General features: G+C 41.7%; 1 protein-coding gene across 2 annotated transcripts in view; it reads right to left on the bottom strand.

Annotated features, from left to right (window-relative positions):
* The window catches only part of igsf9ba (immunoglobulin superfamily, member 9Ba), a 60,772-nt gene that overhangs the window by 17,946 nt on the left and 16,094 nt on the right, over nt 1-26,732 (bottom strand). For both annotated transcript variants that reach the window (XM_053872560.1, XM_053872561.1), the window contains exons 2-11: nt 25,190-25,387; nt 19,628-19,774; nt 14,012-14,163; nt 8,000-8,117; nt 4,012-4,153; nt 2,243-2,388; nt 1,160-1,302; nt 916-1,056; nt 716-835; nt 496-646 (exon numbers count right to left, since the gene is read on the bottom strand). In XM_053872560.1, the coding sequence (XP_053728535.1) occupies nt 496-646; nt 716-835; nt 916-1,056; nt 1,160-1,302; nt 2,243-2,388; nt 4,012-4,153; nt 8,000-8,117; nt 14,012-14,163; nt 19,628-19,774; nt 25,190-25,387 (1,458 nt within the window). The remainder of the gene's footprint in view (nt 1-495; nt 647-715; nt 836-915; nt 1,057-1,159; nt 1,303-2,242; nt 2,389-4,011; nt 4,154-7,999; nt 8,118-14,011; nt 14,164-19,627; nt 19,775-25,189; nt 25,388-26,732) is intronic.

The following is a 26,732-nucleotide window of genomic DNA, read 5'->3' as shown; positions in this document are numbered from 1 at the left end:
CTTTTGGAAACGTCTCCTGAGCTAACAAATCCTATGATAACTATCATTCATTCTTGGTTGTAAATAAAGTTTCTGCTTGCCTCTTGGTGTCTTGAACTTACAAACTTGACAATGTGTTTTTTAAACATAAGGACAACGAAAAATATAATGAATCAAGAACTGAAATGCTATCGTTGGAACAAACAAGTGGTTTGTTCTGTTGTTGGTCTGTCTTGGTATCGACTCCGGCTCCGGTTTGATGGTCTCAACTCCAACGCTACTAGTGTAACCAAATACTAGAGTCCAGTTTCACCTACCCCCTGAAAACCTGATGCGGACAAGTTACCCTGAGGTCAATTTCACAGCTGTACTAAATGACTTGTACACTGATACAGTGTCATGGCGAATTATTGGCAGGCGCCTCTGACTTGTTGCTGCTGACTCAGATTTCGTTCGACTGAGAACCAAACTTGAATGGGCGAGAAAAAGTGAGAGCTTAGGGCAGACTGTCTGTACCGATGACGAGGATGCGCGTGCTGGCAGTGATGCTTGTGACCACGTTGGTGGCGACACACTCCCACTCCCCGTGGTCCTCCTTGCTGAGCGACAGAAACTGTAGGCTGCCACTAGGCAGGATGTTGTGTTTGCTCCTGCTTGGCTTCCCCACCTGCGGACAAGAAACGCAGTGATCACGTGGCTGGATCGCACGGCTTTAAGGAACGGCTGTCGGCTGGACCTTTCTCCAGGTGATGGTTGGTATATCAGGGTCTCCAGAAGCAGCACAAGGGATTACTAGTTCTCTCCCTGCCTCCTGACGGTACTCCCCCCCAGGCCTCACATTAAAGTAAGGGGGATCCTTGACGAAAAAAGACAAGGGGTTGAACAAAGTAGAACTTGTAAAGATTCATTTAGGGCCGGAAGCTTAAAGAGGGGCACCTTTAGCACCAGATTGGCAGGGGGGGACATGCCCATGGTACCAAGGGCGTTGTAAGGCACGCAGGTGTAGGTGCCCAGGGAGTCCTCTGTGGCCTCTGCAACTCGGATGCTTCCGTCTGGCATCAGGCTCCAGCCAGGGTACTGCAGCAAGACAGGGATTCATTTAATAGTGTCCTTACAGATGGCACGAGAGTTGGGGGTTTTAAGTACCCCAAAAAGCTATGATCAACCGTAACAGACTGACCTTCTCCACTCTGAGGGGGTAGCCATCTTTCTCCCACTTCACCGATGTCACAGGTGGGTTGGCGTCCACAGGGCAGCGGATGATGCCTGGCAGTTTGCGAGGGACGTAAATGATCGGGGGCATGTTGATCACTCGGGCGGGGTCTGGACGGGAAAACGGCATTTTAGCAATCGACAACCTCGGCATAGAACCAGAGCCTGTGGCTGCTGAGCTTCAAATCACTCCCACACACTGTAGCATGGCAATCAATGAGCAACTTGGGAGCAAATAGACCCGGTGCGCTGGGGCTGATGACGAAATGTCAGACGCTGGGGAGTGGAGTTTGTCTGTCTTCAGACACAGGAAGGTGAAGATACATTTTTTCCACCAAGAGGCACAATAGATTTTGAGCTACATCACTAGACGAAATATAAAATTCGGCATTAGCATCACCAATGATCTAATAATACTAGCTCATGTTCACAACATACTGGCTTTTTACAGAGCAAACTTCATCATGAAGAGGCCAAAAAACACATTTAGACATCAGGATTCTACAGCGTAGTTATTTAACTGTGAAACTAAGAAACTGAAAAAGTTGATAGACCTTTAATCTTTGGGTGATTTGCGTTTTTTGGGAGATCCATATAGCATATTTACACAAGACAAATTGATCGAAATACTACAAATTTGTTTCTCCCTTCTTGGATATTTGGGCATTAAGCTTGGACATTAAAAACTTTTTCTTTTTTTTTCTTTTTTTTTTATCACATCAAATCCAGTGGTAAAGGCCACGGAAGTTCACCAGTAATCTGAAACAGTGTCAGTAAATGAAAACACAGTGAATTTGTGTCCATAATATTCACATTCATCTCGTCTACGTTTTACTCTTGTTTGTTCAAATAAGTCTGCACACACTGAGAGAAATTTGGGAAGGAGTTTTCATCCACATTGTGGTCTCAGCGACGCATAAGGATTTTGAGTCCACGTGCCAAACATTGGACCGGCACCACCAGCATCCGCTCAACTGCTGCTGCTGTTCCCTCCTCACCCAGCTGTCTCACTGCCCCTCCCCCCGCGCTAGGTTGCCACGGTAACACTCACACTGAACAGTCAGGTACGCTGATGCTGAGGGCGAGATACCCAGACTGTTGCTCGGACTGCAGGTGTACTTCCCGGCGTCCTCTGGCTTGACCCGAAAGATGATGAGGGTGCCGTCGATGAGGATGCGCACGCGGAGTTTCAGATCGCTGCAGGGGAGGGAAAAAAAAAAAATTAAGTGACATACGCGTCTGTGTTTGTTACATTAAGGTGCCATAAGAGAGCAGCAGAGAGTCAAACAGCAGCTGCTGCTGATTTGGGATCCAAAGAACTGAGTGTTCAGAGTCCAATCTGCTGACAGCATTTATTGCCAAACAGAACCTCCTCCATCTATTTATTATTATTACAGAAACTCACATCCTATCGCCGTCTTTAACTCTTCTTCAATGGTTGAAATGAATTTGCAGCCTGAAGAATCTTTACATTTTCAAGGTTTTAAACATCAGTTTTAGCCTGAAAATGAAATCCGGGGTGCCTCAGGGATCTGCCTTTGGGCCTCTGTTTTTACATGCTGCCGATCTTTAATGTTTAGAGAGACAAAATGGATTTTTAAAACTTTCTTTTTGAAATAATAAAATGAAAAATAACCAAATGTCTGTCTTTATCTTTGGCTGTGATCTTATTATAAAGCTGGTTCAACCTGCTGGACTTTGTTTATATTGCTGACGCTGACTGTGACCCCGAAGAGCCTGCAGAGTACCTGGCGACCTCTGTGATCATCGCAGCATGAGAGAAATACAGTGACACAAGGCTGGTGTCAAGTGATATTGTCCTCAAACTGCAACAGTGCTGGTGCAGTCCAGACAAACAATCTGAAGTGGCTCATGCTCCTCCATGGCCAGAGAAGGCCCGACACTAAAGTAGTCCTTAGACTGAGTAAAAATATATATTAGCATTAATAACATAATGGCAAAATAGGGACAAAAGTGAATATTTCCAGGGTTTTTTTAATGCTTTGACTGATATTTATTTATGTTGATTGTCAAAAAACAGAATAGTTCTGAACATTATAGATTTTAAGATTAAAAAATATTAAATTCATAGACAGAAGAGCGTTGATCACATTATTAAGTAGAAAAAAAGAACTGATTTGGGAAAAATTAAAACAAAAGAAAGAGGCGGTGTGGGAAAATAAATTCAAAATAATATTTAAAGTATCTTAAAGTTAAACTTAAAGTAAAATATTAGTTAAAGAAATAGGCGGTGCGGGAAGACAAATTCAAAGTAATATTTAAAGTAGTTGCATAATTGAATAGAAACAACAATCAATATACAACACAATGGGAATTATTCAACAAAAATATGAATATCAAATTTAAAAAAATGCTTTGTCTAGCATTTATTTATGTTCTGAATAATTACTAAACAATATTTCAGAGTAGCCCCTGGATTAGAAAAAAAATCATAATGTTATTATATATAAAACAATAAAATATGTGTTAACAAATACGTAATATTTTAGGGGGAAAAACATTGATTTGATCTACGAAAAAAATAAATAAAATAAATATAAATGTATATATCTATATATATATATATAGATAGCTAGACAGATAGATAAATATATATACAAAAAAAGAAACTTAATCTACAATTGTAGATTAAATGGATATGTATCCATTGCATAAAAATAGTAGACTAAGTTTCTTTTTTTTTGTCCCCAATTATAATCATTTTGCAGCTCTTGTATGCGAGAAACTACAAAGACATTCGAGGTCACCAAACACTTGGGCTCCACACAGACATCATCATGAATTTGATCATAGCTTTACTTCTTGAAGTAGACATTCTCCTCCTCCAAAAACCAGGTGTAGGTCAAGTTGCCAGGATACGCCTCCGCTTGGCAGGTGAAGAGTGCATTCTGGGAAATGTTTACAGTGACATTCTCCGGTGGTGAGACGATGTACGGAGGCCCTGTGGAGGGGAGGGGGGAACAGGAGTGTCAGTGCATCTGTAAAACCACAGAAAACAACCTGAGCCAAAGGTCAGGAGTTAATGCTTAAGGAAGAATCCCCAAATGTCACAGGATATTAGCAGAGCTCCGGTTGTGTATCTGGAATTCTGCGCCGGAGAAGGGGGAAAGCTTTGGGGCGCGACAGAAAGAACATGGATATAAGTGGCCAGAATTAGTCTTCACCGCAGGGTGGAGGGCTGACTCGCTTGGCCATACGAGGGAGGTTCATAGTAGACCTGCTGATCCTCCACACTCTTGTCAGGGTGACTCCTGGAGGGCGGCGAGGTGTTCCAGGCGCGGATGGAGAAATCAGCAAGCATATAAAAGTCCAACTGTGTGTTCAGTGAAGTGATTTAATTCATGGATGAGCGAACATTGGAGGAAATAAGAAGTGAGTTGGAAGCCGCAGCTTCTGCGTGCTTCTCATAGTAACCTTTTCATGCGCCGGGCCGCTCAAGGTTTCTCAATAAAACAGCCGAAGCCATGAAAGGTAAGCTGTCATTTGTGATCGAGCCCAGATACTCAGGCTGCAGCTTTTCTTTGGCCTCTCCACGCGTCAGCCGTGACGTCTGACGGCGCTGCTCACGTGTTTCAGCACAATTAGACACGAATCTGCAGGATGAGAGCCATGACTTCTCACGTCGACGCAAGCAGCTGCTGTTAATTACGAACCTTCAGGAAGGCTGCAAATATGGGGAACTATTTTTGTTCAGGGCTCACATTTGAATTACCCAGAGTTATACTGATCTTGACGTTTAGCTTTTTCACTCTTTATGTAGAGATCATGCACCAGCTCCAGGTCGATGGAGAAGTTGTCGGTAAAGATGGAGGAGAAGCGTGAGCTCAAACCAGAACATTTTAAGGAAAAAGGAATTTTTCAGGATTATATTTCGATTTGATTCACAATTTTCTTCTTCAACTTAGTTACGTTGAGGCAAGTTCTAACAATTGCTAGCATGACCAATCCATGAGCAACGTGTAGCCTATCATACAGGGCTCGAAAGAGCTTGAATCCTTTTACATACGTTTACATCTGAAGTACATGCCATGCCGCAAGTAACACACCAAACGCATTGAAGTGTCCGTGCGGCACAGTGAAAAATCGCGACTTTGCTGTTTCTGACTTTGCACTTTTGCATTGCATATGCCATGTACGGCGGAAAATGTGCCTCAATTGACCACCTAACATCGACGCATAAGGCTGACTTTGCCGTTACTCTGTGTCGCAAAAGTACACCTGCAAATAGCTACTGTTTGACGCCTTGGGAGTTAGATTTGACCCAATCATTCTTCAACGTACAGCAGTCCCCCAGTCATTATGTGTTCCAGACGTCCAGGCAAAAAGAGCAAATCTGCATGCGAGGAAATCTTTTGTTTCTGCACCACCGGCAACTATTTACTAAAACCGGTTTAGACATGTAGTTCTCAAACACTACCTTCTTCTTGCATTGATTAAACACAGCTGGAGCCTCATGCCCATCTCAAGCAACAACTGCAGGGGTTTGAAAAATAAGGTCATGCAAGTAGCATATGCTCGTCTGAAAGATGAAGTCATGCAAGTCTAATACACGGCTGGTCCAGCGAAACAGTGAGCTTATTCTTCTACCTTGTCTCTGAGACTCCAAAGACGTCTTCTTATGCCATATTACATTGTCTTTACCCTTTCTATTCATTTTGAAAACAGAAAATCCCCAAAGTCAAAATCCAGCAAACTGTTTTATTTTATAATAATTCCACTTCTTGAGACTTGTTCTATTTCAGCAGTGGCCAGAAATATAGAATTATTTTGGATTGAATATGCAAATACATTTGAAAGAATAGTCAACCTATGGATCCTGGACAAGAAACATCCTTTTGTCAGGTTACACTTCTCTCCTCCCGTTTTCCATTCAAAGGACTCACACATGAGTGAAAATATTCTTGGAACCATATAGATTGAATGCAAATGTCTTTATGAAACGTCAGGTGATTATATTTGCATCAACAATTCCTCAAACACCACCACTGCTGCGGCACTGTGATTAAAGAAGTGCGAGTTCCGTCGCTCGGCACCAGCGACGCAGCACGACGGCACAATGTTTTTTAATGCTGCCGGCAACTACACATCCACTATAGACGAACCCAATCTGCCCTGTCTGCGTCTTCAGAAGTCAAGCGTCAAAGTGAAGCGCCGCAACTCCATAAAAGCAACACTGGCTTGTTAAAAAGGCAGCGCGCACTCTCTCCACTGCCGCCGTAGAAGGCTTGTGTCACAACTGACTATCAGATCCGTGTCTAGCAGAGAGCCGAGTTAATGGACCGGAGACACTGACGTACACACAGACGGATGCTGTAGTGCACACACAGAGAGAGCCCAGACTATTGACTGATGCAGGAGGAGAGCTGCATGGCTCGGCTTCAACAGGAAATGCCTTCACGTCGGACATTCTCTTTAAATTGAGCCAACCACAGAGATCAGCAGGGCCGCACGGCGACTTGTGCCCACGTTTTGCACTTATTTTACCACGACTTTAAGCATAGCATAGTTCACTGTAGGAGGGTTTATGATGAATTTCGCCAAACATGAGAAACAACAAAACCGCAGTTATGTTTGCGATTTATGCCAATTACATCTATGTACACTCTATCATGAAGAAGTTATGGACTATTTAAGGATTTAAATTGCTCTACGCAATGTCTGGCCCGGGGGCCACCTGTGGCCATTTGCTTGTACTTGCATGGCCGTCATGAGTTTTGAGGGAAACTCAAGCCTAATGCGGCTTGGTTTCCAGTGACCACAATGACATTCCACCAAATCTCAATTTGCATGAAAAGAGGAGGTCAATCTGCTTGGGGGGCGGGGCGTAAGTCAGTGAAACATCAACATGGTGGATGGCGTATGAACAGCGGAAGACTGTTAAAAGCAAAAAAAAAGATTTGGACTTAGCCGTCTCAGGATTCACCTGAACTCTGTGAATTCCTGCAACTGCCATTCCAAGTCTTTGACTGGGCTCTGATTGGATGGTACGTCGCAACTTGTAAATCAGACTCTTATGTCTCATGGATGGTTTGTGGTGTGAACGTACAGTCAACTTGATCATTAAGAAATACTTCTGACTGCTTCAACTTAATCTCATGTTTAACCACACCTGCTGTAAAGGTCCATTTTTATTATAATAAGTCATTACCATATTGTTTTCTTGTTCCTTAAAATAAAATGTCAATCAAATTTCTTTCCATTTTTCATAGTTCTTTCACAATATTTACCATTTAAGTAGAAATAATTCAGGTAATTCACATCTTTAAAATACATGTAAATAAAATAAAAATATATATTTAAAAAATACATTCTTTTTTCACTATTCTCATTTAATTTTTGTCCATGTTATTCACATATTTTTCCACCTCTTTCCATCATACTAAAGCTTCTTCTCATTCTTTTCTTCTGTCGTTTGGCCCGAACATTGTCAACCTCCATTTCAACATAAACACGTGAATATTGAAGGTCCTGTTGAACAGAGTCACCTATTTGTGTTTTGGCTGGAGCTGATGAAGTTTAAATGTCTGTTTTCTTTCACTGCTTGCTACATTTGTGATATTTTAGTCAGCAAGCTTTATCCACTAACAAGTCTAAGTGGTTGCTCCACGCTTAGCAACCAACAGTGAACTGATTGAACACGTTGAAATGGACTCTGCCACAATCCACGGTGCACTTGATGAAGAAAGTAAACTCTCTCAACCAGCTTCAGTCTTCCTGATACAACTCAACTGTCAGCAGTAGAATGGAGACTAAACTCAGGGTTTGATTTGAAGAAATATCCCCGTACCTTGGACCAGCAGACGGGTCGTGTGCAGCACCTCCCCCTGGTCGCTGTAGGCTCTACATGTGTACGCCCCTCGGTCATCTCTGGTGATGCCAAGGATTGTGAGACTGCCATCGTGAACCTGCAGACACAAGACAAGGAGAGATGTTGGCCTCACTTGCTGGCATGAGTCACTGAGCCGGTGAAAAGATGGTTCTCACTCTATTGAAACACAACCAAAACCTTTTCACTGAGGGAAGGAACACACCTCCAAACCAGAGTGAGATCGTGATTCATTGAGAACACAGTCTCTTGCTCGCCTCTTCGGGCACACAACCATTGTGATCACGCAATGTGAGTCCTGATCCAGCTTGGGTCATACTGTGACCTGGACAAGTTCATCTGACGCCATGTCTGCTACCCAAAAAATGGATTTCAATGACATTTTCAGGATCCACCTCTGCATCCACCAACCATTTGAGAAATTCACCACTCTATTTAAGAACTTATTTTCCTCTTTTGTTTACTGTAGGTCAGTTCTTCTCAATTATTTTCTGTTGCACCCCCCCAGGAAGAAGTTTCACGCCCCCCCAACTCTCCGCTGCCACTGTAAATACTATCATTTGTCGATAAAATTAACATAAGTACACATCTGCATAACATTTTAAACATTAGAGAAAAGAAAAAAGAAAATAATGAAGATCAACATGAAGTAAAAAATAACATTTTTTCTGTCTATAACAGAAAAGACTTAAAGTGCATCAATTTGCCTGAAAATATGATCATTTGATCAATTTCTGTGATTCAAAATGACAAGGCTATCACATCATTTCAGGAGGACTCTCGTCTTAAGGAAGCGTGTTAAGGTGGACCGTTAAGGAGGACTGTTAATCTTAGGGAGAACCCTCATACGGGAGGAAATTAGCTTTGTGATTTGTAATTTGTCTGCATTTGATAACATCGCGTCACATACTAAAAACCCTTCGATGTCTCTTTGTGATGTCCGTTTCTCCCATTCTTTATCCCCACTATTCTGTCGTTTGATACACTGTACATCAAGTCAGGCCATTGATAGCGCCAATTAAAAAAATCTTGAATGCTGCTCAGTCAATTTTTGCGACTCACTGCCGCGCTTTGAGAAGTCGTTTCATCAAGATTACACATTTCCTCTATGAGCCCGGCCCATGCAGCCGAATGGTGACTCATGGAATAAACAAACAGCGCAGTTAAATGTCTATTCAAACGGAATACGTCTCTTACATCCATAACATGTCGAATTTTAATTAACGCCAGCGCGTCATAACCTTGGAAATGGGTTACCGTGTGTCGCCGTGTTTGCAGGCATTGATGAGAAGCAATAAGCAGAGAAGAAACACATCAAGCAGTCCTAATAGAAAAACAGGCTCATACATTATGTAACAGGTGGGGAAGCTCTGTCCATTCAAGTCACTCGCAGCTGTAGTCTGTCCATTCATGCAGCCGAGGAGAGGATCTGCATCCACTCCCCTTTAGCTCTCCCTTCAGCTAGCGTGCCAGCAGATAGAAAGTGACGGATCAGACAAAGCAGTGTTTATCTCTCGTCGGCTGGTTAGCAAACTGTAACTCTGAGACTGTTAAAGCTAGACTTGTGAGCTCTTCTTCTCCCGCTGAGGGAAGGTCGGGTCGCAGGGGCAGCAGCCGAAGCAAAGAGGCCCAGGCGTCCCTTTCTTACGTGGAGGAAAACACCTAATTCAGACGTGTGTTCATGATGATAAATGGCTCTGAATTAAATAATGCAACTGCAAGAAAATGTAAATTCAAAAATGGCAGAGAAAGATCAATTTATTTAAAGAACAAGAAAAAAAGAAGAAATAAAGCTAACTTAAGCAACAAGAGCTCCACCTTAGAAACACAATACTCCACCAATAATGAAGCCAATATTCACCTTGTTTTTTTAATGTCAACAGGACCACTAATATGTTGTTGGTGATATATGCAAAAAATAGGGAAAAAAACCATCAAATGCTGCAAATATGAAGGCAAAATGAAATCGAGTTCGTCATCTGTAGCTGAACTCCCATCAACCTGATATTGGAGCAAATTTAAACATCTTTAAAAATAGCTCTTCTAAAACAATTACCTCACCAGAGTCTAAAAATACGCCCGCGGTCATCAGTCTCTTCTGAAGCCTTCTGTTCTGAGTCCACAGCGAATAAAAAAGGGAGAACTGAAGAGCATGAGAACGTCTGAGGTAAGACTGAAATCACAACCCCAGTGGGTTGTGGAAAATATGTGTAAATGAAAACGTCTTTAAATTCACAATTGAATATGTAGGATTAGCATGTGAGGATGGTCAATACAGAAGGACAATGGTTTCATTTAGGTGGATTCATATTGAACCACAAAACTTTTGCCCTCAAAAGAATCTCTTGTAAATCTGACAAGTCAAATTTGAGCTTGAGCTTGTGGAACATGGACTGCCGTCACACAGCACCATATGGACGAATAAGCCGACTGGAAGATCGTCTTTTTTAAGGACAGCAAGTCTGCATTTGTGCGACGGTCAACTGTAATGACTTTCAGCGAGTTTCAAGGATGAAACTCAAACTTGAACTTGGAACGTCTCATGACCACATCAATGTTAATGTGACTCGTACGTAAGTACTGATAGTTAAGCTGTGATGAGAGAGAAGTGATGACGTCAAAAAGATGCACGAAAGAGCAAAGCTCTATGGATGCTAGAAAGAATTGTGTTACTAAAGCAAAGCCATTACACTATAGGGCCAATGAAACAAGTTATGCTCACGTTGAGACACTGCCTACCTGCTAGGATGTGCCAAAAAAATCGATTCATGTGACTCATTTGCTACGAATCAGAATCTTTAAAACATTCGCTGGCCTTCCGCCATTCTGAAACAACAATTCCATCTGACTATAGATGCATGTTTAAAACGTAATAAATGTGGGAAATACACAAAATTTCTCCATCTATCATTCTGTCTTATTCGATTATTCGATTCGATCATGATCAGAACTGAAACTCTCATCGAAATTATCCCCCTCCCTATTGCCTGTGTTAAATACAGTGGTGCCTCGGTTTTTGAACGTCTCGGAATTCAAACAAAAATTTAGACATTTTTTTGCTTCAGATTTCGAACGAAAATCCAGAACTCAAATGCCCGCAAAAGAAGCCCCAAAAAAACATAACGTGCGCGGACCGATCAGCTGACCCACGACGCGCTTTGTTATTGTGTATAACGCAGCCTCTGTATGCAGACGTGTCCGTTAGCTACATTTACTGACTGTTTTTTCTTCATATTGAGGTGTAAAACCTTTCCTGTCTCCACACTGGACCGTGGTAGAGTGTCACAGGGGAGGTGCTGGAGCGCTCACTCCAGGGTTTGATGTCCTGTTGTGGGCTGGAGCTGGGACAGGGATGAGGCGAGTCTGGGACAGAGCGTGACTTGGTTTATGACTTTGTCACAGCCAAACTGCACAGAAGCGCACATTCAGAGCTGGACACGCACCGGGCACCTCTTCACTTCTGGAGAGACCTCACTCACTCGGCAACCCCTCCCACATGCAGCGGCCACACACATAGAGGAACAGCCACCTGCAGCAGACACTCTACATTCACTCCTACAAAAGACTAGTTTAAGGCTTGGAACGCATTATTTCTTTTTCCATTCATTGTAATGGGAAAAATAGATTCGGATTTCAAACAATTCGCTTTTCGAACGGCCGTCAGGAACTACTGTACATGGTGGACATGCAAATGTAACAAAAACACCAGGATAATCTCACACAAATGCTCCACAACTAGTACAGGAGACTAGTACAGTACATGCACATTAGGTTTCGATTTTCTGACAAAATATGCTGTGAGTTTTTCCGTGAGACACAGTGATAAAGTTGAGTCAACAGCACAAGATGAGGACTCCTTCCTTTCCTCACCCTGTTTGTCTCATTCCTGCCTTTATCAGTCAGGTCTCCATGGATGCAGAAGGTTCGATGAGCAAATACACTCTTCCTTGTCGTCGAAGACACATATTTGGACTGTGCTCAGCAGCACAAGTTTCCAGCGCCTGACAGGAAAATGGATGTGGAAAGCTGATAAATGTTGCTCTAAGGAGTGATTTTTAGCTCAACCTTCATATTAAGACTAATGTAATATTGATGCAGAGGCAGGTGGTTAATAATGCATCACCATGTTGTCCAATCATTTACTGGTGTTAAAACGATGTGACTGGAGGGAGAAATAGTGCAGAAAGAGGAAAGTGGAACGAGTCAGGAGGTGGATACTCGGGACACCATTTGATATCGCCGAAGATGCCTGTGAGGAGTTTGTCGACGAGGCGGGAGAACAAATATATTGATTTATGAGACTGTGAAAGTGAGGGAAAAGAGGGAAACAAGAAGAACCAGCCGGAGCTCTCCTGTGTCCCTTCAGTCTGGACACGAATGGGTCATGTTTAATTCATTCCAGGAAGTCTTTGCCAATATCGGCAAAGATTCCTGATCACCTGACTACATTAGTGACACAGTGACATTCTAAAGCCAGAGTGACATACAGGCACATTTTGAGCGCTTTAAGATCAATAAAATGCCTGTGATTTCATTGGTTTGATGTGACAATATTTTGACACTCCTTAGCCTGTAAAACTCCATATATTAGCCCAGTCGTATGGCTCAGACCATGAGAAAAAAGTAGAGGCTTTTGGTCTGGAAATTATGGTAATTATAAAAAATAATAATTCATGCAAATAACACACAGTACTTGGTATAAACAAAGATAATTTTCTGATGTATATGGAATGGGTGCAAAGAAACATATACCCTGAGGTGGGACTCGATTCAGGTCACAACGAAAGCGAGCTATGAAAACAAATTAACTAAATTAGTTTCGAATAATTTTATTTAACAGTTACTTATAAGCAAGACATATACTTAAACATCATGATGCCAAAAGTGTCAAAAAATGTTGTGGTTTTATCCACAAAGGTTTATATATATATATATATATATATATATATATATGTATGTAAAACTCAAAGCTTGGGCAGAAGACTCAACTCTTTATAGGTCCTTAGCTGACGTTCCACTCCCATCACCGTCGAGCTACGCCCACTCCACACCTGCCTTCTGCTCTGTCATTTTCCTCAATCCCTTTGCTAGTTTTTACTAGTTTGCTGCCGCCTGGATCTCGACCCCACCTCCTGACTTCTTGACCTTGTCGTCTGTCTGAACACTTCTGCCTTGTTTGGTCTACTAACCTGCTGACCCAGAATCAGAGAACTGTCTCTGAAGGTATTTCTGCGCCACCAGACGTTCTCGAATATACCCTCACACCGCACACGACACAGCAACCAAAATATCCCGCCATGACATCACTCCTCTACTTTCATCTGCAGGAGTGAAAATCAGGCACCGACAGACGATAACTGGGCCTCAGATATTCACGCTGAGCTGCCAGCAGTCATTTCCTTCACTGCGCCGCCGATTCACGAGGAATTCTTTGACTTGAGCCACGACCAAAAAAAACAAAACAGGATGAGTTTGATTGACAGCCATGCTGAGTCCAACTCAGACTGCGATCCGGGCAGATTAATCAGACGTCTAGATTTCCCAAATGGATTGACATTTCCTTCATTTCATCACGCGCTGTCAGCGGCTTGTCCGCTGCAGGGGGAGCAGTCTCATCATCCCAACTCTCCCCAGCTGCTTTAGCCGGCTCTGATCAGGAGATCCAAGAAGTTCCCCAGCTGGAGCGCGAATAAACACGGCGACGTTTTAGCGAGAAAAACAAGGCAATGTGACCAACGCCTTTCTGCATGGGAAAATAATGGCCCAACTCCAAGATGAGTCAGCTATTTACACTCTCTCACCACAGCACCGGGACAAGAGAAAACCGAACACAACGACTGCTCGATGCAATATCAAAATAATGAAGCGATTTCAGAGATAACAGCATTCTTCCCGTACAGATGGACGGCACCATCTGCACCACCAACTCTGCTTCTAAATCCACACCCAACCAGTGACATGCATTATTCTCACCGAATATTTGGCGTTGGTTGCCAGCTCCTCCCCCTCCCTCAGCCAGCCGATCATTGGTTTGGGATTTCCCTGGGCCGAGCAGCTGAGGAGAGTGCTGCCCCCTTCCTTTGCCTCCACATACTGCGGCGGTGTCGATATGAAAGAGGGCGGAGCTGCGGAGAGAGAACAAAAATGTGACCCAAAACTTACCACAGGAATTAAATCACGATGATCGATGTGAAATAGAATGACAAAAATTGAGTTTTATTTTTTAAATTTGGTTCATTTTAAATTTTAAAATACAGGAGAAAATTATCTTTACCTTTTTTATATTTGTATCTATTTTATTTATATTTTTTATATGAAAAATAAAATAATAATAATAATAAAATCAATAAAAAAAATGTAACTATTCAACTGTAAGTTAAATATCCAAAATCAAATAAATAAAAAAACTTAATGCATCAGGGATGCAAACGGTGAACTGCTGACTGGTGAGTTTTTTTTTTTTTAGGAAACATTGACAAGGAAATAAAAAAGTCAATCAACATTAACAAACCAACAATCTTTACCAAATGATTTTATTCAAAATGTGAAAACTTTAATAAATTAATATAAATAGATGGATTCAAGAAAAAAAAACGCAATGTTTTTTAAATTCAATTGTTGATAGATAGTTGATGATCAAGAAAAAAAACAGTTAAAATATATGGATTCATTTCAGTTAATTTATTTTATTGATAATTTAACTTTAAAAAAATAGCAAAAATGATCATGGAAATATCATTCACATATTCAAATATTTTTTGCATTAATGCTAATCATAAACATTTCTTTTGATCACTACTTCAAACTGCACAAGCAAAACTGAGTTTAAACATACTGTAGTTCACATTTCGCCGCATGTGTGTGTCATCTAAAAAGACCCCCAACAACGTCCCTCCGCTTCACAATCTGCCACCGGGCGCCTCCTCTCCAGCAACTGTCCTCCACATAGCCGCTCTTTTATTCACTCAGCTGCTTTCAGTGAGTCAACAGAACATTCTGATGGGAAACAGTGGCGCTGTGTTCGAAAGAGCAGCACAAGTGGGTCACCGCACGCTGCCGGGAGCGGAGCCACGCTCCAGTCCGCAAACAAACACCTGCTTCAAGTAAATAAATCGGCCAATTAGCACATTTCGACATCTGTCACTCGGCGCTGCCCTGCTCGCGCCGTTGTGAAAACTCATTACATTACAAAATAGATTAATGGAGATTGTAATAAAACGCATGAGTGGGTCCAGTCTCGACAAGCTTGTGTAGTTAATGGGTCAACGTTAAACACATCATGAAGCATCATTTCACAGGCCAACATGTAGCAGTCGTTTTCCACTTGCGTTGATTTATTGTTTGTGGAGGAGCTGAACGGATTAAGATGCTTCACAGTCACAAGAGCTCATTTTTTGGATCATACTGCCCAACCCACCCCGACACGGTCTTAAATTCAATGGCAAAACTCACCAAAACTCACGGACTGACAGGTATTTGGCGAGAGACGGTGGTCTTTGTAGTGGCAGTAGTGTTCCCGTGCCAGAGTGGAATCCCATCCGGACATAATGCTGAGCAACTTCAACCTTCCAGCTGACAAGATCCTAATCTTTTATGATTCAGAATTAAGTCACAAGTCACATGTTGCGTACGGCAACAGGAGATCAAAAGTGTTGAAAGAAAATATCATCTAATGGCAAGATTAAAATTTGTTGGGGTTTTGAAACAATCCTCAAAATGCAATTTGGACCGAAACAAAGTAGAATTGAAGTTGTAATAACAACTGTAATATGACCTTAAACTGCATTATAACATTTGAATTTTTGAAGTCCTCATAAGGTCAGAGATAAACTACAAATCATGGAGTCGACTTTTTTTCCCGCCATTCTAAGTCAGATTTCTGCCATTAACAGTTGTATTGAAAGTGGATTCTGTTGATGCGTATGTTAATTTAAACAGTGTTTCTAAAATAAATAAATAACGTCAGTATATTAAAAGTATAAATCATATTGAGACACTTAAAATAAATGATGATCGAATAACATTTACAGCTCATAATATCACAGCATGAATACTTTTAAATAATGTTATTTAAAATCGAAGTAATAAAGTTTGAGATTAAATAAAATGAATAGGCGTCATTTAAACTATTGCCATCACATGAAGAGACTCTTCTCTCCATCTGCTTTGATGGACCCTGGCCACAGCGACAGTACAATGTGGCCCCTTAAGGAAATGAATTGCATACCCCTGCTGTGAAGTATAAAGAATTACTATGAGTCCAAAACATCAACTGGCCACAAGATATTATCGGACTCTAGGAGGAATCCCACGGGACATGAGGAGAACACACATACTGAGAGGACCAACCGTCTCAAGCTGTGATGGAAGCCTGTCACTGTGACTCACGACTCAAACCCCTGCCAGAGTTAAATGAGTTTCATGGACAATCCACTTCCTGAGCTGCCCAATAGATGCTCGCTGAGACTCTTTCTGCTTCATTATACTGCTTTACATACCCGTGTTCCTTCTTTATCATCTCTCCTATCATCACTTCTCCAGTTGGAATAACGCCCTAATTATTTAATAGCTGAGGCTCGCACCTGCCATACAGTGATGTTTTCAGTTCTTAATTTAGATTAGCCCGCAGGGGAGAGGCATGAGTTGACAGGAAGTGGGTGACTCACATGGCGGTGACAACAGCAGGTACGCAGGTCCACCTGGGAGTTCTATCACTGTGTCAGAACGTCACTGTGACCAACAAACATGAGAGCCATTCTGCTCACTGCTGCAGCTGGTTTGCATCCCACTTTCCTCAGCTGGTCAAGATATACAGTAGAGATGGCAAAACTCTATTTTCTCTATTGGCCACATCAGCACACGGACGAGGATAAGATTTACTTACTTTAATATGTTCCTCTGTGCCTCTGTAAATTCACAATTTTAAATAAAGAATTGAAAATAATAAAAAAAGGTTGAAATAAACATAACATGCAGGAGCTGTTTTTTTTTGTTTAGATACACTTTTAGTAACATGTAAAAAGTATAGATAAAAGATAGCAGATACTAAAAGATAATTTGATTTTGTTCACTAAGTGTATGATTATAATATGATATTTTTCAACATTAGAATGTATTAATTAATTTATTGTTTCATATACACAAATAAGCAGCAATAACAACACAAAATATATATATATATTTATAGAGCACCTTTCAGACATGAAGTATCACAAGTTGCGTTACATAAAAATAGGATTAAACTCAAAACAAGGAATAATGAAGAAGAACGGAAAAGCAAGTTCAAATCCCAGTGATTTTAGTAACATGTAAAAAGTATAGATAAAAGATAGCAGATAGTAAAAGATAATTTGATTTTGTTCATTCAGTGTATGATTATAATGATATTTTTCAACATTAGAATGTATTAATTAATTTATTGTTTTAATACACACAAATAAGCAGCAATAACCAAAAGAAAATATAATTCATAAATAAATATAAATAACAAATATATATATATATATATATATATATATATATATATATATATATATATATATATATATATATATATAACTAATAATAATAATAAATTGTTATTTATAGAGCACCTTTCAGACATGAAGTATCACAAGTTGTGTTCCATAAAAATAGGATTAAAGTCAAAACAAGGAATAATGTACTTGAAGAAGGAAGGAATAGCAAGTTCAAAACCCAGTGATGCTAAAGGGAAGAGTAAACAGAGAGTAAGAGGAGACCAGAGGACAGAGACTGGCCTTTGTGTCTTTTTTTGGTCACAAGGCCTCGCCATCTGACACCTGCCACTGAGTGGGCATTAATTCCCCGTCCTGTTGGCAGGATGTGGAGGCCAGCAAGCAGAAAAGGAACTCAAAGAAGGTGTGTATGCAAATCGGACCAAGGAGAAAAGGCGTCTGTGTGACGGCCGGACGAAAATGGCACCTGCTTCCCTCACAGGTGCACAACAGAGATACCAACTGCTTGTATGCGCACATTGTTGCGCGCTTAACAGCAACATAAACAAATAAGAGTAACTGAAATGTGCATAAGACTAAGTCTAGGTTTTCACATGAATCATTTGGAGTCGATAAAATGATGTTTATTTACCGCTTAAGATCAAGATTATTGTGCTGAGTGAACAACTTAGTTTAGAATTTGAGGGGTCAAACTGGGAGTCACTGAGTTCCTTCTTTGGCAACAGCCCTCTTGTAGAGTGATTCAAGTCAGGCCCAAAAAAGGCAGGGACTATCAACTGTGAAAAATCCTGTTTACAGTTTTTGACCTCAATTATTTATTATTTACTTTTTTGGGAGAGTAAAAATATAGGTTTCCACCAACCAAAGGGTCTTCCCCCCCACCAGTGAAGTTGCTTTAAAAAGTGACCTAACTCTGCTGGGGCGGGTCTAAAGTTCGCAAAGAGGTAGAGGGAGAATTATAGCTGTTTATCTCCTGTGGAAGTACATTATAGTACATACACAAGTTCAGCATTCCTCTAAAGCTGCTACTCTGTCGGCCAAAAAATGCCACAGCCTCCGCTACAATATTGTAGTGCTACAGTTATGTGCAAACACCCCCCGACATTGAATTTACAAGGAAATCGGTCACTTATAACACATAAATTGTGTTGGTGTGCATGTTTGGAGCTTTCTTTCTGTCTCACACAAAATACTAGCTTCTCAGTGAAGCCAAATCTCATAGCTAGCAACCATTCTTTGTGTCAATAAAAAAGTCATGACTTTGTTTTCCTTCTGTTGGCCGACCTGACTTCATGATTAGATCTCACAGTGTCTTTCTCTCAACCGTTTATATCAGACGCAACACAACTACAGTCAGCATGACGTGAGCATGCGAATGAGAAACACAACCTCATTCCGACACAATTAAATAAGCAGGTGATATTCCAGCGGAGTGTGACCTACTTATTTCTTAACTTCAAACAGAAGCGTGCGTAAACATACACGCACACACACACACACACACCGCCAGCTTTGGAAACAAAGTAGATTTACAGTCAACTAATTTGCTGTGGTGGCTGCAACATACATCTCTGTGCAAAGTAATGAAATGTAAACACGGTGGGCCACTTTGATAACAGCGTTTCAACAGATCTCTGGATTGTGGAGTGACTAAGTAGTGCAGTGGACTTCATAAATGCGACTTCTTACAGTAGAACGTGGCAATCACATCTGCTGTAAAGGTTCTGCGATAGAATCAAATATGTATGAGTATCTCTCTGCTTATAAGTTCACTCAGCAGCAACATACATATGAATGAGGCTGACACAAGTGTGTGTGTTTGTGTGTAGTCTGACTCCATCACAGCGCAAATAATTACAGCTTTCTCGCACAAGGGACCAGTGAAGGAGTGGACACAAACAGCCAAAAAATAACAGCGCCTGCCAACTTTAAGAGGATAACCCAATAAAACATTGAACAATATAAACAAAGAACCAAGTTTGTTTTATTCACCAAATGGACATGACGTCTTAAATAATTATTATATATAATATTAAAAAATATGAGCTGAAACAAGAAAACAAGGATCCAGAAGAGGTGAGTGTTGGATGTCGGGTGCGGTCATGTGACTCACCGTTGACCGTCAGGTGGACCCAACTGCCGTTGTGGAACGTGTCGTACTGCTGCTCCAACATCAGGATCCTGCACTCGTACCAGCCCTGGTCCTCTGAGCGAACCGGATCAATCTGCAGGGACGCCTTCCCGTGCAGAGAGGCTCTTCCTGGAGGCACAAGGTCACAATTCCTTTGACCCTTTGATCACAATATTTCAATGCAATTCAATAATTCGGGTTCTTCTGGTAACATTTTGATTGACAACATGAGCTATGAGTGAGGGATTTGTATTACGTCATCATCAACTGACAGTTACTCAACATTATTGTGAGTTGTGGACAAAATAGTAATAATTTCAATGGGAAAAAAGGACCCAAACTCAAAAGGATTTTACAACTATTAAACATGAACGACAGACTAAGATGACAAGGAGAACTTTGAATATTTAACATTTCTATAACATTTTACACATAGTTTTCCCTGTCAATATCCAAGCATTTTTGGTGTAGTTCCTACCTAACAGAAGCTAACCTTTCTTTAACTTTGCTCCCAGTTAGTGAACGCATTTTCATCCTAAATGCGCATATCAAATTGGAAGGCATTCAGTCCCGCTAGGCAGTGAAACTCTGGACACACCTGAACGCGGTTAGAAGTACCATCACATCATATCCGATTTGTCCACAGTTGTCATAGGTTTTCAAGCACTATACAGACTTTATCTGGTGTGTGATGTTGTGATAAAAAAGTAGGTTAATCTAAAGGCACGGGTCTAAGGATAGCGGAAAGCCAACATGGTATATGGAGAAATGGAGAGGCAGAATTCTAGCCCTTTTACTTTTGTGGAATTAAAAGCAAAAACTTATTTAGACACGCTGGGTCCACCAGATCTTACAGAGGTGTTATCGTCTCGATGAGTTGGGAATTCCAGCAACCACTTTGCTCGTTTGGTGGAGACACCCTGACTTGACTTGGAGTTCAAGTTTTTGAAGTTGAGTGTTTTTTTACTACAAATGTCGCCTGAAATGTGTCACTAGAAACGCCCTAAAGCCACAACCAGGACCACTCACATTTTGTAGCATGACAATTTGTCGCACGTAATGGTGTCACTACACTGACTTTAGAAGTAAATCAGACTCGTTCCATGGCTCAAACCGTTCTCAAAATCACTTATTTAGGGTCTTGTCTCAGCCTCAGACTGGGCAGACTCTGGATTTCTACTTAAGACTGGTTGCGATAACTACCATCATTGGCAAGCATAACTGGTAAAAGAAGGATTCTGGCTTTTTGTTCAGTGTTGTTTTCTGATTTCTTTGATATTTATCTGGGGTCTCAAAGTGATCCATAAAAGGGCCAATGAGCGCCTGCACTGAGGCTCCTTTTATACACTGTCCCTGTCTTGTTCTCGACCTCCAAATGTCTTGGTCATGTATCGGTCTTGATACTCTGCAGTCACGATAATGTCTTGGTCTCGGTTGGTGTGGTCTCGACTACAACACTACACCAAAGGAACATCAATGAAAAATGAACTCAACTCTTACATACATACAGCCTCAGTCAGGGGCAAGTGCCCCTCATGGGCGATACCAAGCTTGAAGACCAATGCTTGGTTCCCAGCAGGATGCTGTTCAAACATCTTCCCAGGGAGTCGCCCTTTTTCCCAGACAGATAGTCCAGTTTTATTCCTGTCTGTCCATTGCCAACAAGCCCTTCTGGGGCCCTTCTTCCCCTTCAGTGGTACAGTTTGGTTATTTGGGTCATCAAAATATCGAAGCAGCATTTAAGATGGAGACAACAAAAACAGAGTCAAATTGTCAGGTAGGAATGTGCGATCACTTGTCACAATGCACGACAGTGATCAAGAAGAGAGGCAGCCATGTATCGCTTCATGAAAAGGTGTAGCACTGAGTGATCTGGTGACAAAAGAGAGAAAAAAGTTGTTGATTTTTCCTGGCACTTCAAGCTAGAAAGAGACCACAGCAGTGACTCTGGGTCAAGATGGAGAGAGCACGACAGTGAAAGATGCATGTTCAGGTGATCCATCATTACTCCTTGGCTCAGTGTTACATTTTAACACCAGAATCTGTAAATCGCTAACCATTTCACGGCCAGCGCCGTCGTGCCTCCTCCGCGAACATCTAAAGGCAAAACCTCCCCCTGAATTAAAGTATTTGATGTTGCGGCTTCGGCTTCACTTAAATCATACATTTCCTCCAGAACTGGTCTGGACCTGCCACTTTTTCCTCCTCCTCAGCGGCAGATAAATTGGAATTCTAAAAGAAGGAAATCACATGGGATGAGAGAAGCTGAGGAAAGCAGGCGTGGGGAAATCTTGAGCTGCTAAGCTGTCTGTCTCAAAGCTTCCAGCCTGCTGAGCACATGGCTGCTCCTGACAGCCCGACACACTCAGACACTCGCATCCGCCAGGGCTGACGAATGTTCTAAGATGGAGCGTTTTCCCCAAACTTTGATAAGTCAATGTTCTCTAAGCACTGTTTCCTGCTACTTCCCGCCGAGCGGCAGGCAAATACATTGAAGTAGAGGCCGGATGAGTTTCCACATGAAGCACGTGCTCATGTAAGAGACAGCAGGAGAAAGTAGACAACAGGAGAAAATAATACGGCGGAGAGGGATGAGACTGTTCCTGTGTTTTTACATCGTCATTACTGGACAGAAAAATGGTTGCACCTCAGACTCACCTTTGCTTTGACTCCAGCACTTGAGTGCGAGGTCTGATGGACAAGAGTCAGTAACATGAATCCTCATCTAGAAGCTGCCCTCTCCTGTGCTACTTCATATTTTAAAGCAAACCAGAGGGCGCTAAAGATTTGAGTCTCTTGAAGCCTACATCATTTGAAAAGATATACCTGGCTTTACAGCAATTCTATTATCAATATACTGTCAACAAAACTCAGAAGAGGTTGATCAACAAGGTCCACCTTCAACCATAATTCCAGCCACATTTGTCTTAATGCAGACCCATTTTCTAGCACCCCAGCTACCATGAGTGAAAATCAAGCCACGTCCAGCCGGATTGTTACGGATTCGATTCCCCGAAATACGACCGCGTGTTAATCCCGCTCCGACTCAAATATCATTTTACATGATAAGCCCAAAGCTTACTGTGAAGGACACGAGGCACAGGGAAACAAATGCACCCAGTCATTCATACGATGCTACATGTGGCTGAAAGAGAATTAGGATCGAGCGAGTCAAAACATGAAACAATCTGACACCAAAATTGCTCGGGCTGCTAGTCTGAATTATTGATTTCGTCTTTAAACAGGTCTAAAAATAGATGTTTTCAAATGTTGTGATTTACATAAAGCCGCAGGGCACGCTGGCACAAGGACTGCAGACAGATTTTGTTCGCAACAAACTGAAACATTTCACATCTAATGACAAACATGCAGCATGGAGTGATACGACCACGTTGTGTCATTCCAGTTGGGATAAACAGTGGCCTTGGAATCACCAATTAACCCACTTTTATCCTTTGTAGTCTGGTGGATGAACAGCACATGGAACACAGAAGACCTCAACATGGGGCCCAAGAAAGTGTGGCCCCGGGGGCCACCTCTGTCCTTGTAAGGTCAGAGTGGAATTTTTTTTAATATATATTGATATACATTTGACTTTTCTAATATTACAATTTCTTCATTTACGCCTGTCACTTGATCTTCGTGTTTCACACCCATCTTGTTTGTTATATTAGTTTTGTTTTTTTCCTCCAACTTTAGTGACAGATATATACATCTTTTATCTCTTAAATACTATTTAATTATATTTTTTGTAATAATGGGATTTTTATATAATTTTTCATTCATGCTGTCACTTTGACCATCTAAATACATTAATACACACATTTCCTGGTTAAAAATATTCCTTAAAATCGTCTGTATTTTTGTATTTTTATTTTAATTTTTGTGTGTATATTTGTCAAAAGATTTATTGCACTGATGTATTGTACTGACCAACTGCAGCAACCCCAGATCTAGGATCCAGGTGGCGACTTTTTTTTTGGCCAGGCAGCGTATTTTCAAGACCTCACAATGAACTTTTGGGTTATCTTGTTACACATTACTATTAAATTATCAACCAGTCATGTTTAAATACAATCACTAATTTACCATGTCTTTTGTACTCAAGTAATTTATTCCTGAATATAAATAATATTTAAATTGAACAAAAAATTGACTTTTACCACTGCTTCCAAACGCATGAACGAGCAACAAGAGAATTGAAAAACATCAACTAGAGACTCTTTAGTTGAGACTGTACACAAGTCAGTTTTATTTCATGACTTGACATACGAAGAATCTGCCACAATTATCTGCAGATAAACTATATCCCAGACAGTGAGTCGCAGCCATTGGGCTCCTTTACTGCAATGACACCCTCAAAAAACAATGGTGCCCCAAGACGGCAAATCTCTCGCCTTGATAAACCCGTTTGCTGCATTTACATCTTTGTCACTGAGACACTCCGATCCGACTCCGCGGTTTTCCTTCATTCTGGCGCTAATCAGCAGGCCGAGGGGGTTGGGTGAGAGTCTGACCCCGTTCTGACAGTTTGTCGCCTTGTTACCGACGCAGAGGCGACATCAGAGGAACTCGCTTCCCGTCGTTCATGTGATTGCAGGAGCAGACTTGTTTTTCACTGGTGCGATGCATTTCTGGTACGAAAGACAGTCTCGCTTTGCGATAACACACCTTTACTGAGATCTCTCTCTTTTAAATACGTATAAGTGTATATATATATATATATATATATATATATATACTATTTGTGTACTTGTGCAGCTTCATATGGCGACACCACATATATATATATAGGTTTGAATATGAATTATATATAATTCATATTCAAACCTTCGTACTAGCCAGTGAGACAGAAGAAAAACTCTGCTTATATGGTGGAACACTAGCTATCTATTACTTTGCAACAAATATGACGTTCGATGCACCTTGACCAGTTACAACTCATTATTCAGTCATTAATATTCAACATATGATTTCATCTTCTGCTGATGAATAATTAAATGGTGATTATTTATTCACCTGCATGCCAGTTATGTAAATGCCATTGTAGATGATGGTTACTCTACATCAGGTCTGTGGGCCAAATCTGGCCCATAAAAAATGTCTTCTGGCCCACAATGTCTATTATGAATGGCACTCCCTCACCCATAATGTACAGCTGCAGAAGACAATACAGGAAGACGTATTCAGATCAGAGCCATATTCTGTGATTCTAGATGGTCAGTTTGACAAAATTCAATAACTTTTCGTTCAAAGAAAAGACTTCCTGCTTCAGAGACAGAGACTAGAAATACAGATGCATTCCCAAGACTCCCAAACACTCCTTGTGTCACTAAACACTGGACTGCAGAGACAGAAACATACCTGCATGTCCGTCCAAACACCTTAGCAAAATACGGGACCCCTATGCTGGGACTCCTGCATTGATAATGCTGATAAAATTTTTTTTTTAGGGAGAACCCTGGAGTTGTAGTATAAGCCCAATGAATGGCCCTTTGACTTGTTGAAAAAATGCTCTGTGGCCCCTACAGATTTGGCTCTTACCAGTATACTCCGGGTCCACATGAGGAGGGTAGAAGCGGAAGTTGATGAAGAAGGGTATAGGCACTCCGAACTTGAACCACTCCACCACATAGGGAGGCTGCTGGCCATCCAGGGGAGGGGACACGTCACACCCCAGGATCACGCTCTCGCCGGCGCGTGCCGTCACAAACCGGGGTTCCTCTCTCACTCCGTGGGCACCTGAGGACAGGAAGTTAACTGTCAACTACTTGCAGCAATAAGAATAAAAATGCATTTTTGTCGCCCAAGTACAGCACAAGCTTGTCGGAAGTGACTGTGAAGAAGGGTTACAGCAACACAATTACGAGGGGATGATGTCATGGGATGACTTGCTTTGACAAGTCAACTGCTCATCACAGTTTTGTCAGCCACATCTATTGGTAATCACGGCGGATTGTTCTGTTCTGTGCCATGAATGAGCAGCCGAGCGGTTCCATTGATCACGGGTGGCTGCTGAGATGAGCACCATCAGGTCTGGCGTCGGGCCACGAATGTGCCGGCGCGCTGCCGAACACTGACCTATCAGATGACTGAAATGTCGGCATACCTGCCTCAGCGCAACGCTCACTCTGGAATAGATTTTCTGCTGCCACCACCCCCGCTCTCATTGAACCGGCTGCATCTCTGCCGTCAAAGCGGGCAGGACTACCTTCCCTCGCCCGGAGGGGAAATTGCCTCGGGGATCCAGAGACATGCTGACGTATCGCTCCAGACAAACACCAGCTGAATAACTTAGGATGTTCATTAGTGGTTTAATTTTCATTATCAGGGCAATTTGGAGAGAGAAAAAAAATCTGGATTCACAATCGGTCCGTTTCAACATTACAGTCAAGCAAAGGAGGAATTTAAATTCCATGGCAAAGTGCCACGGCAACTGTAACATTTTCCCCCTGCTCTTGTGTCTGGGAAGCGCCCTCCTCTGTAGGCCATATGCTTCACATAGTGACTGCCTTTCCTTTATAATCTGCACAATGCTGTGACACAGATAATCCATTTTATTCATTTCAGACGGCGCAGATTCTGCAGAGACACAGATTACATCAAATTATGTTTTTTCTTTTTATGAGGGACGGTCTGTCGGGCAGCGGAACTCAGTCCTGGAATGTGTTTTTTTTCAATCACTCAGTAAGAGGAGGATGAATAGTGATGCAGCGTTACCAAGTGAGTCCCACATGAGCAGGAAATATCCCATGTGGAAGGGAAGTGCTATTAAATTGGAATTAAAATTCAAATTGCATTCCGATAATTGCCCTGAAATCTACATTCCTTGATACATGTGAGCGGAGGGCAGAGCTGAGGGTGAATCAAAAAGATGCTGGTCTGATGCTCCCGCAGAGACTGTCGTCCTTCAGGGCATTTAGAGTTTCCCCCCGAGCGGCACCTCAGGTAACACCGCATCAAGCAGGTTAGGACAGATCAAGTCCCATTTACTGGTCGGAGGAGAGCGGAGACCAGGGACCAAGTCGGGAGGAGAAGCGGAGATGAGAAACAGGGGCTTATGTATGAACAACATCTATTTTCCTTC

Source organism: Synchiropus splendidus, chromosome 8 (genome assembly GCF_027744825.2).
Source record: "Synchiropus splendidus isolate RoL2022-P1 chromosome 8, RoL_Sspl_1.0, whole genome shotgun sequence".
Taxonomy (NCBI): Eukaryota; Metazoa; Chordata; class Actinopteri; order Syngnathiformes; family Callionymidae; genus Synchiropus; species Synchiropus splendidus.
The sequence above is the reverse complement of the archived record's forward strand: the minus strand, read 5'-3'. Positions and strand labels throughout refer to the sequence as shown.